At 39.4% G+C, this 11,383-nt stretch overlaps 1 protein-coding gene across 2 annotated transcripts in view; it reads right to left on the bottom strand.

The window, feature by feature from the left end:
- usp54a (ubiquitin specific peptidase 54a) overlaps positions 1-11,144 on the bottom strand; it is a 55,450-nt gene extending 44,306 nt beyond the window's left edge. For both annotated transcript variants that reach the window (XM_075473991.1, XM_075473983.1), the window contains exon 1: positions 10,774-11,144. In XM_075473991.1, the coding sequence (XP_075330106.1) occupies positions 10,774-10,926 (153 nt within the window). In that variant the 5' untranslated portion in view covers positions 10,927-11,144. The remainder of the gene's footprint in view (positions 1-10,773) is intronic.
- Between the last annotated feature and the right edge of the window lie 239 nt (positions 11,145-11,383).

Genomic DNA, 11,383 nt, shown 5'->3' on the forward strand with positions numbered 1-11,383 from the left:
TGTTCTAAAGTGTCTTTAAATGTTCTAATGTGTCCTTAAATGTTCTAAAGTGTCTTTAAATGTTCTAAAGTGTCCTTAAATGTTCTAAAGTGTCTTTAAATGTTCTAAAGGGTCCTTAAATATTCTAAAGTGTCTTTAAATGTTCTAAAGTGTCTTTAAATGTTCTAAAGTGTCCTTAAATGTGTCCTTAAATGTTCTTTAAAGTGTCTTTAAATGTGTCCTTAAATGTTCTAAAGTGTCCTTAAATGTTCTAAAGTGTCTTTAAATGTTCTAAAGTGTCTTTAAATGTTCTAAAGTGTCCTTAAATGTGTCCTTAAATGTTCTTTAAAGTGTCTTTAAATGTGTCCTTAAATGTTCTAAAGTGTCCTTAAATGTTCTAAAGTGTCTTTAAATGTTCTAAAGTGTCTTTAAATGTTCTAAAGTGTCCTTAAATGTGTCCTTAAATGTTCTAAAGTGTCTTTAAATGTTCTAAAGTGTCTTTAAATGTTCTAAAGGGTCCTTAAATGTTCTAAAGTGTCCTTAAATGTTCTAAAGGGTCTTTAAATATTCTAAAGTGTCTTTAAAGTGTCTTTAAATGTGTCCTTAAATGTTCTAAAGGGTCTTTAAATGTTCTAATGTGTCCTTATATGTTCTAAAGGGTCTTTAAATGTTCTAAAGTGTCCTTAAATGTTCTAAAGTGTCTTTAAAAGTTCTAAAGGGTCTTTAAATATTCTAAAGTGTCTTTAAAGTGTCTTTAAATGTGTCCTTAAATGTTCTAAAGTGTCCGTTAAATGTTCTAAAGGGTCTTTAAAGTGTCTTTAAATGTGTCCTTAAATGTTCTAAAGTGTCTTTAAATGTTCTAATGTGTCCTTAAATGTTCTAAAGGGTCTTTAAATGTTCTAAAGTGTCCTTAAATGTTCTAAAGTGTTCTTAAATGTGTCCTTAAATGTTCTAAAGTATCCTTAAATGTGTCCTTAAATGTTCTAAAGTGTCTTTAAATGTTCTAAAGTGTCCTTAAATGTGTCCTTAAATGTTCTAAAGTGTCCTTAAATGTGTTCTTAAATGTTCTAAAGTGTCTTTAAAAGTTCTAAAGTGTCTTTAAATGTTCTAAAGTGTCCTTAAATGTGTCCTTAAATGTTCTAAAGGGTCTTTAAAGTGTCTTTAAATGTGTCCTTAAATGTTCTAAAGTGTCCTTAAATGTTCTAAAGTGTCTTTAAAAGTTCTAAAGTGTCCTTAAATGTGTCCTTAAATGTTCCAAAGTGTCCTTAAATGTGTCCTTAAATGTTCTAATGTGTCCTTAAATGTTCTAAAGGGTCTTTAAAGTGTCTTTAAATGTGTCCTTAAATGTTCTAAAGGGTCTTTAAAGTGTCCTTAAATGTTCTAAAGTGTCTTTAAAAGTTCTAAAGTGTCCTTAAATGTGTCCTTAAATGTTCCAAAGTGTCCTTAAATGTGTCCTTAAATGTTCTAATGTGTCCTTAAATGTTCTAAAGGGTCTTTAAAGTGTCTTTAAATGTGTCCTTAAATGTTCTAACGGGTCTTTAATGTGTCCTTAAATGTTCTAAAGTGTCTTTAAATGTTCTAAAGGGTCCTTAAATGTTCTAAAGTGTCCTTAAATGTTCTAAAGGGTCTTTAAATATTCTAAAGTGTCTTTAATGTGTCTTTAAATGTGTCCTTAAATGTTCTAAAGTGTCCTTAAATGTTCTAAAGGGTCTTTAAAGTGTCTTTAAATGTGTCCTTAAATGTTCTAAAGTGTCCTTAAATGTTCTAAAGGGTCTTTAAAGTGTCTTTAAATGTGTCCTTAAATGTTCTAATGTGTCCTTATATGTTCTAAAGGGTCTTTAAATGTTCTAAAGTGTCCTTAAATGTTCTAAAGTGTCTTTAAAAGTTCTAAAGTGTCCTTAAATGTTCTAAAGTGTCTTTAAAAGTTCTAAAGTGTCTTTAAATGTTCTAAAGTGTTCTTAAATGTGTCCTTAAATGTTCTAAAGTATCCTTAAATGTGTCCTTAAATGTTCTAAAGGGTCCTTAAATGTTCTAAAGTGTCTTTAAATGTTCTAAAGTGTCCTTAAATGTGTCCTTAAATGTGTCCTTAAATGTTCTAAAGTATCTTTAAATGTTCTAAAGTGTCTTTAAAAGTTCTAAAGTGTCCTTAAATGTGTCCTTAAATGTTCTAAAGGGTCTTTAAAGTGTCTTTAAATGTGTCCTTAAATGTTCTAATGTGTCCTTAAATGTTCTAAAGTGTCTTTAAAGTGTCTTTAAATGTGTCCTTAAATGTTCTAAAGGGTCTTTAATGTGTCCTTAAATGTTCTAAAGTGTCTTTAAATGTTCTAAAGGGTCCTTAAATGTTCTAAAGTGTCCTTAAATGTTCTAAAGGGTCTTTAAATATTCTAAAGTGTTTTTAAAGTGTCTTTAAATGTGTCTTTAAATGTGTCCTTAAATGTTCTAAAGTGTCCTTGAATGTTCTAAAGGGTCTTTAAATGTTCTAAAGTGTCCTTAAATGTTCTAATGTGTCCTTAAATGTTCTAAAGTGTCCTTAAATGTTCTAAAGTGTCCTTAAATGTGTCCTTAAATGTTCTAAAGGGTCATTAAATGTTCTAAAGTGTCTTTAAAAGTTCTAAAGTGTCTTTAAATGTTCTAAAGTGTTCTTAAATGTGTCCTTAAATGTTCTAAAGTATCCTTAAATGTGTCCTTAAATGTTCTAAAGGGTCCTTAAATGTTCTAAAGTGTCTTTAAATGTTCTAAAGTGTCCTTAAATGTGTCCTTAAATGTGTCCTTAAATGTTCTAAAGTATCTTTAAATGTTCTAAAGTGTCTTTAAAAGTTCTAAAGTGTCCTTAAATGTGTCCTTAAATGTTCTAATGTGTCCTTAAATGTTATAAAGGGTCTTTAAAGTGTCTTTAAATGTGTCCTTAAATGTTCTAAAGTGTCCTTAAATGTTCTAAAGGGTCTTTAAAAGTTCTAAAGTGTCTTTAAATGTTCTAAAGTGTCCTTAAATGTGTCCTTAAATGTTCTAATGTGTCCTTAAATGTTATAAAGGGTCTTTAAAGTGTCTTTAAATGTGTCCTTAAATGTTCTAAAGTGTCTTTAAAGTGTCTTTAAATGTGTCCTTAAATGTTCTAAAGGGTCTTTAAAGTGTCTTTAAATGTGTCCTTAAATGTTCTAAAGGGTCTTTAAAGTGTCTTTAAATGTGTCCTTAAATGTTCTAAAGGGTCTTTAAAGTGTCTTTAAATGTGTCCTTAAATGTTCTAAAGTGTCCTTAAATGTTCTAAAGGGTCTTTAAACGTTCTAAAGTGTCTTTAAATGTTCTAAAGTGTCCTTAAATGTTCTAAAGGGTCTTTAAAGTGTCTTTAAATGTGTCCTTAAATGTTCTAAAGTGTCCTTAAATGTTCTAAAGGGTCTTTAAAAGTTCTAAAGTGTCTTTAAATGTTCTAAAGTGTCCTTAAATGTTCTAAAGGGTCTTTAAAGTGTCTTTAAATGTGTCCTTAAATGTTCTAAAGTGTCTTTAAAGTGTCTTTAAATGTGTCCTTAAATGTTCTAAAGGGTCTTTAATGTGTCCTTAAATGTTCTAAAGTGTCTTTAAATGTTCTAAAGGGTCCTTAAATGTTCTAAAGTGTCCTTAAATATCCTAAAGGGTCTTTAAATATTCTAAAGTGTTTTTAAAGTGTCTTTAAATGTGTCCTTAAATGTTCTAAAGTGTCCTTAAATGTTCTAAAGGGTCTTTAAATGTTCTAAAGTGTCCTTAAATGTTCTAATGTGTCCTTAAATGTTCTAAAGTGTCCTTAAATGTGTCCTTAAATGTTCTAAAGTGTCTTTAAAAGTTCTAAAGTGTCTTTAAATGTTCTAAAGTGTTCTTAAATGTGTCCTTAAATGTTCTAAAGTATCCTTAAATGTGTCCTTAAATGTTCTAAAGGGTCCTTAAATGTTCTAAAGTGTCTTTAAATGTTCTAAAGTGTCCTTAAATGTGTCCTTAAATGTGTCCTTAAATGTTCTAAAGTATCTTTAAATGTTCCAAAGTGTCTTTAAAAGTTCTAAAGTGTCCTTAAATGTGTCCTCAAATGTTCTAAAGGGTCTTTAAAGTGTCTTTAAATGTGTCCTTAAATGTTCTAAAGTGTCCTTAAATGTTCTAAAGGGTCTTTAAAAGTTCTAAAGTGTCTTTAAATGTTCTAAAGTGTCCTTAAATGTGTCCTTAAATGTTCTAATGTGTCCTTAAATGTTCTAAAGGGTCTTTAAAGTGTCTTTAAATGTGTCCTTAAATGTTCTAAAGTGTCCTTAAATGTTCTAAAGGGTCTTTAAAAGTTCTAAAGTGTCTTTAAATGTTCTAAAGTGTCCTTAAATGTGTCCTTAAATGTTCTAATGTGTCCTTAAATGTTCTAAAGGGTCTTTAAAGTGTCTTTAAATGTGTCCTTAAATGTTCTAAAGTGTCTTTAAAGTGTCTTTAAATGTGTCCTTAAATGTTCTAAAGGGTCTTTAAAGTGTCTTTAAATGTGTCCTTAAATGTTCTAAAGGGTCTTTAATGTGTCTTTAAATGTGTCCTTAAATGTTCTAAAGGGTCTTTAATGTGTCCTTAAATGTTCTAAAGTGTCCTTAAATGTTCTAAAGGGTCTTTAAATATTCTAAAGTGTTTTTAAAGTGTCTTTAAATGTGTCTTTAAATGTGTCCTTAAATGTTCTAAAGTGTCCTTAAATGTTCTAAAGGGTCTTTAAATGTTCTAAAGTGTCCTTAAATGTTCTAAAGTGTCCTTAAATGTTCTAAAGTGTCCTTAAATGTTCTAAAGTGTCCTTAAATGTGTCCTTAAATGTTCTAAAGGGTCTTTAAAAGTTCTAAAGTGTCCTTAAATGTGTCCTTAAATGTTCTAAAGGGTCTTTAAAAGTTCTAAAGTGTCTTTAAATGTTCTAAAGTGTCCTTAAATGTGTCCTTAAATGTTCTAATGTGTCCTTAAATGTTCTAAAGGGTCTTTAAAGTGTCTTTAAATGTGTCCTTAAATGTTCTAAAGTGTCTTTAAAGTGTCTTTAAATGTGTCCTTAAATGTTCTAAAGGGTCTTTAAAGTGTCTTTAAATGTGTCCTTAAATGTTCTAAAGGGTCTTTATTGTGTCCTTAAATGTTCTAAAGGGTCTTTAAATGTTCTAAAGTGTCCTTAAATGTGTCCTTAAATGTTCTAATGTGTCCTTAAATGTTCTAATGTGTCCTTAAATGTTCTAAAGTGTCTTTAAAGTGTCTTTAAATGTGTCCTTAAATGTTCTAAAGGGTCTTTAATGTGTCCTTAAATGTTCTAAAGGGTCCTTAAATGTTCTAAAGTGTCCTTAAATGTTCTAAAGGGTCTTTAAATATTCTAAAGTGTCTTTAAAGTGTCTTTAAATGTGTCTTTAAATGTGTCCTTAAATGTTCTAAAGGGTCTTTAAATGTTCTAAAGTGTCCTTAAATGTGTCCTTAAATGTTCTAATGTGTCCTTTAATGTTCTAAAGTGTCTTTAAAGTGTCTTTAAATGTGTCCTTAAATGTTCTAAAGTGTCTTTAAAGTGTCTTTAAATGTGTCCTTAAATGTTCTAAAGTGTCTTTAAATGTTCTAAAGGAACAGGAAGAAGGAGTTTTACACCTCAGACGCCCTGATATATGCTCCCAGGAACAGGAAGAAGGAGTTTTACACCTCAGACGCCCTGATATATGCTCCCAGGAACAGGAAGAAGGAGTTTTACACCTCAGACGCCCTGATATATGCTCCCAGGAACAGGAAGAAGGAGTTTTACACCTCAGACGCCCTGATATATGCTCCCAGGAACAGGAAGAAGGAGTTTTACACCTCAGACGCCCCGATATACGCTCCCAGGAACAGGAAGAAGGAGTTTTACACCTCAGACGCCCTGATATATGCTCCCAGGAACAGGAAGAAGGAGTTTTACACCTCAGACGCCCTGATATATGCTCCCAGGAACAGGAAGGAGTTTTACACCTCAGACGCCCTGATATACGCTCCCAGGAACAGGAAGAAGGAGTTTTACACCTCAGACGCCCTGATATACGCTCCCAGGAACAGGAAGAAGGAGTTTTACACCTCAGACGCCCTGATATATGCTCCCAGGAACAGGAAGGAGTTTTACACCTCAGACGCCCCGATATATGCTCCCAGGAACAGGAAGAAGGAGTTTTACACCTCAGACGCCCTGATATATGCTCCCAGGAACAGGAAGGAGTTTTACACCTCAGACGCCCTGATATATGCTCCCAGGAACAGGAAGAAGGAGTTTTACACCTCAGACGCCCTGATATATGCTCCCAGGAACAGGAAGAAGGAGTTTTACACCTCAGACGCCCCGATATATGCTCCTAGGAACAGGAAGAAGGAGTTTTACACCTCAGACGCCCTGATATATGCTCCCAGGAACAGGAAGAAGGAGTTTTACACCTCAGACGCCCTGATATATGCTCCCAGGAACAGGAAGAAGGAGTTTTACACCTCAGACGCCCTGATATATGCTCCTAGGAACAGGAAGAAGGAGTTTTACACCTCAGACGCCCTGATATATGCTCCCAGGAACAGGAAGAAGGAGTTTTACACCTCAGACGCCCTGATATATGCTCCCAGGAACAGGAAGAAGGAGTTTTACACCTCAGACGCCCTGATATATGCTCCCAGGAACAGGAAGAAGGAGTTTTACACCTCAGACGCCCTGATATATGCTCCCAGGAACAGGAAGAAGGAGTTTTACACCTCAGACGCCCTGATATATGCTCCCAGGAACAGGAAGAAGGAGTTTTACACCTCAGACGCCCTGATATATGCTCCCAGGAACAGGAAGAAGGAGTTTTACACCTCAGACGCCCCGATATATGCTCCCAGGAACAGGAAGAAGGAGTTTTACACCTCAGACGCCCCGATATATGCTCCCAGGAACAGGAAGAAGGAGTTTTACACCTCAGACGCCCTGATATATGCTCCCAGGAACAGGAAGAAGGAGTTTTACACCTCAGACGCCCCGATATATGCTCCCAGGAACAGGAAGAAGGAGTTTTACACCTCAGACGCCCTGATATATGCTCCCAGGAACAGGAAGAAGGAGTTTTACACCTCAGACGTCCTGATATATGCTCCCAGGAACAGGAAGGAGGAGTTTTACACCTCAGACGCCCTGATATATGCTCCCAGGAACAGGAAGGAGGAGTTTTACACCTCAGACGCCCTGATATATGCTCCTAGGAACAGGAAGAAGGAGTTTTACACCTCAGACGCCCTGATATATGCTCCCAGGAACAGGAAGAAGGAGTTTTACACCTCAGACGCCCTGATATATGCTCCCAGGAACAGGAAGAAGGAGTTTTACACCTCAGACGCCCTGATATATGCTCCCAGGAACAGGAAGAAGGAGTTTTACACCTCAGACGCCCTGATATATGCTCCCAGGAACAGGAAGAAGGAGTTTTACACCTCAGACGCCCTGATATATGCTCCCAGGAACAGGAAGAAGGAGTTTTACACCTCAGACGCCCTGATATATGCTCCCAGGAACAGGAAGAAGGAGTTTTACACCTCAGATGCCCTGATATATGCTCCCAGGAACAGGAAGAAGGAGTTTTACACCTCAGACGCCCTGATATATGCTCCCAGGAACAGGAAGAAGGAGTTTTACACCTCAGACGCCCTGATATATGCTCCCAGGAACAGGAAGAAGGAGTTTTACACCTCAGACGCCCTGATATATGCTCCCAGGAACAGGAAGAAGGAGTTTTACACTTCAGACGCCCTGATATATGCTCCCAGGAACAGGAAGAAGGAGTTTTACACTTCAGACGCCCTGATATATGCTCCCAGGAACAGGAAGAAGGAGTTTTACACCTCAGACGCCCTGATATATGCTCCTAGTGTCACGCCCACGGGACCTTCCCCATGTTTTTAGTTTTATGTTTCATCATGTTTTGGTTTTCAGTTCATGTCCTGCATTTAGTTTTGTGCTCTCGGTTGTTTTATGTCTTGGTTTTTGAGTTCACGTTTAGTTAGGTCTTTCCATTGTTTTTTGTCACTCACTCAGTTCGTTAGCTGCACTCACTTCACCTGAGTTTCCCCCATCAGCTGCACTCACTCACTAATCACTCCCAGTTCCCTATTTAGTTTCCAGTCTCCCCTTTCAGTTTGTGATATTCTTCCCTACACACCTACCTACCACGACTCCTGATTTTCACCCCCTCATGCCACGCTACATCTTGTTCAAGTTAAGTATTTATTCCATGACATGCTTAATCTTTTCTTTTGTTTTTCCATAGTCATGTTTTTGTGAATAAATCTCAGTTTTTCTTAACACCTTTTTGATCCCGCATCCGTGATACGAAGGGAGAGAAAATAGGGCCAAGCGATTGTGAGCTCTGACTTTTTCCTGGAGAACCATTTTGTGATGCAAATGTATTACTCTGTTGAACGCATATTGTTCTGAGAAGTAAAACGCTTTATTTTTTAAACCCCAGCCAACTAGCCGGACTACCTTCATCAACACCAAAACGAGGCTGGAACTCTGCTCACAGGACGCAGCAGGGGGTAAGAAGATGTTCAGAAATGATGCTGCTGATATGGGATGTTACACAGCTTCATGTCAGAAGAGGCCAACTGTCCTTTAAAGAGGCGAACTGTCCCTTTAAAGAGCCTATTCTTCTGGGTTAAAGAACTGAATAATAACTACGGAGCCGTTTGTTTCTGTGTGGAAGCAGCGAGCGTCTGTAAACTTTTACCAAATGGAGACATTTAAATTAAATTAAATCCAGGTTAAAAACATTTCTGTTCTCATGTGTCTATGCATGAAATCTGCACGATATCTGAACTTATCCAGACTGTTGCTTGTTTTTAAATGATTTTATTTGTTTCTCTTTATATCCTTTTATGTATTTTAATGCTTCTTCCACTCCCTGCTGCAATGCTTTTATTTTATATGAAGCACTTTGAATTGTTTGTAAATGAAATGTGCTATATATAAATAGATTTGATTTAAATATGTTGTTTAGTTCAGTTGAGTTTAACATCACTTCTTCATGCAGCTCAGCAGCTGGTATTTAAAGGAGCAGAAACTGTTCTGGTGGTCTCTTATTTCTGGTTTTTAATCACACGTTTGAAATAAAGAACTCCAAACTGAGTGATGGAAATAATTAAGAAGCTGCACTTTAATCTACGTGGATCTAAGCTGGAAAGGTGTGCAGCCTGTTCCTCCAGCGACCTCTGACCTCTCAGGTGTGGAACAGCTGATCCAGGAGCTGCTGAGTCTGCAGCTCTTTAAGCCGTAATGAGTGTTTGCGCGGCTCCTCGCCCACCCGGGTTAATGAGTCAGCCTCTAATCAGCGCTCTAACTCAGCTCGCTCTGACGGCGGGCGGAGGCAGACAGTCCTCCACCCCCTCATCACCGATGAGTCACCGGCGAGCAGTCTGGGAGGCCGGGCTGCACGCGCTCATTACAGCCTCACACCGGTGGCTGCGTGGGCGTGACGGATGGCGTTGTTTACCGCTGACGGCGGCGGGGGCCCGAACGACCTTCAGTCTGATGGACGCACACGAGAAGCGGTTTCCATCCCCGCTACATCACCTCTGATCTGTGTTTAAAGTTTAAAACCTGAAAGTCCTCATGATTCTCTTCAACTAACAGGGGCGGATCCAGTTATTCTGGGGCCCAGGGCGTCTTCAACTAACAGGGGCGGATCCAGGCATTTTGGGGCCCGGGGCGTCTTCAACTGACGGGGGCGGATCCAGGCATTTTGGGGCCCGGGGCGTCTTCAACTAACGGGGGCGGATCCAGGCATTTTGGGGCCCGGGGCGTCTTCAACTAACGGGGGCGGATCCAGGCATTTTGGGGCCCGGGGCGTCTTCAACTAACGGGGGCGGATCCAGTCATTTTGGGGCCCGGGGCGTCTTAAACTAACGGGGGCGGATCCAGTCATTCTGGGGCCTGGGGCAAACAGCCATGCGGCCCCCCCACTTTCGCCCTTATTTATCTAAGACCGTTTATTGTGTTTTCCAGGTACCGAACTCGCCCCGACTCAGCCGACACATGCAGCTGAAACAGTCATCAGGTGAAAAAACCCTAAAGCCTGATTTATGGTCGCCTGGAGACCCTCCCGGAGACGCTCTCCGTCTATCCGTCGAGGAGACGGAGACTAGCAGAGACCGCAAGGGCTGTGATTGGTCGGCTAACAGCATCATTTCCTGAATCACTTTCCCGGTTTAGCTCCTTCCTCTCAGAACAACAACGCCGCCATTTCTGAAAGAGTTTACTGCGTGCCGGGCAACATTTGGTCAGAATTATTTGCATTTCAACATCAACAAGCTCCAACTCCAACAACAGTCTTTCTCTGTCGGTCGCCATCGTTCACTGTGAGGAGGAACGGAGCCGGAAGGTGAACCACCAATCAACCACTTTCACCACAGGCGTAAGAGATTGGGTCGTCTAGCGTAGCGCCGCCTGCTGATCGGGAGGGGAACTGCCTCGGGTATCCGACAGCCCGACAGAACGGAGAAGCAAACTGAGGCCAAACATTGCTGCTGGAGCCGTCATCCATCACCATCATTTCACTCCCTTTGTAATAACAGCTGGATTAAACTGTCTTTTTGTGCTTTTTACGGGTTATCAAACAGATGTGGAGCTATATGTTATAAAACCAAACAACACGCAGGTGAAGGCCAAAGTTACACCCTCTGAGCGTGTTCTGGAGCGTTAATGAGACCTTTTAATCAGTAAAAACAGAAACCCACCCACTTCCTCCTCACCAGGTGTGTCTGATTTAACAGGTTTATACCGTAAAAGGAAAACAGGACGTAAACCTTGGTGTTTACCTGCAGGGCGCTGTTCAGGAAGCAGCTGTTCTGACCCGGCTCGTTGCTCAGCCCTTTGCTGGGAGCGATGGACGTCATGGTGCGAGGCGTCAGGATTCCCTGCATCCCGCCGCCGCCTCCGCCCGACGCAAAGTAGTTCCTCTTCCACGACATATCCCTCCTCTCCGGTCGTCGGTGTCTCGGCCGCGCTCCCTGCAGGGATCAGCTTCCCGCCGTCCGCTCTGGAACCCAAGAAGACGGATCCATTTCCTCCGGCCGAGGGGACGCAAAGAGAAGCCCGAAGGGGGGCCCAGCAGGAGGCCCTGAGGAACACCTGCTGCTGAACCTCTCCTGGATATAGAGCCCTTTGAGGCTGATTTAGTGCACGTTTTCAATAATACTCCAGGAGTTTAAATCTCTGGTTTTACCTTCCAGCAGCTCCGAGTCAGAGGAGCTTTAGGTCCACATTCCAGAGAAAAGTTAAAAAAAGGAATATTTATTTATCCCAAAACGGCTCCAAAGGACAATCTGAGACGAGTTCATCAGGTTGAGACGACCTCGGCCCAGCATTCACGCTTCAACGTGCGCTCGCCTCGTCCTCGTCTTCATCACGTTCAGGATGGACCTGAAG

This window comes from Odontesthes bonariensis, chromosome 2 (assembly GCF_027942865.1).
Source record: "Odontesthes bonariensis isolate fOdoBon6 chromosome 2, fOdoBon6.hap1, whole genome shotgun sequence".
NCBI lineage: Eukaryota > Metazoa > Chordata > Actinopteri > Atheriniformes > Atherinopsidae > Odontesthes > Odontesthes bonariensis.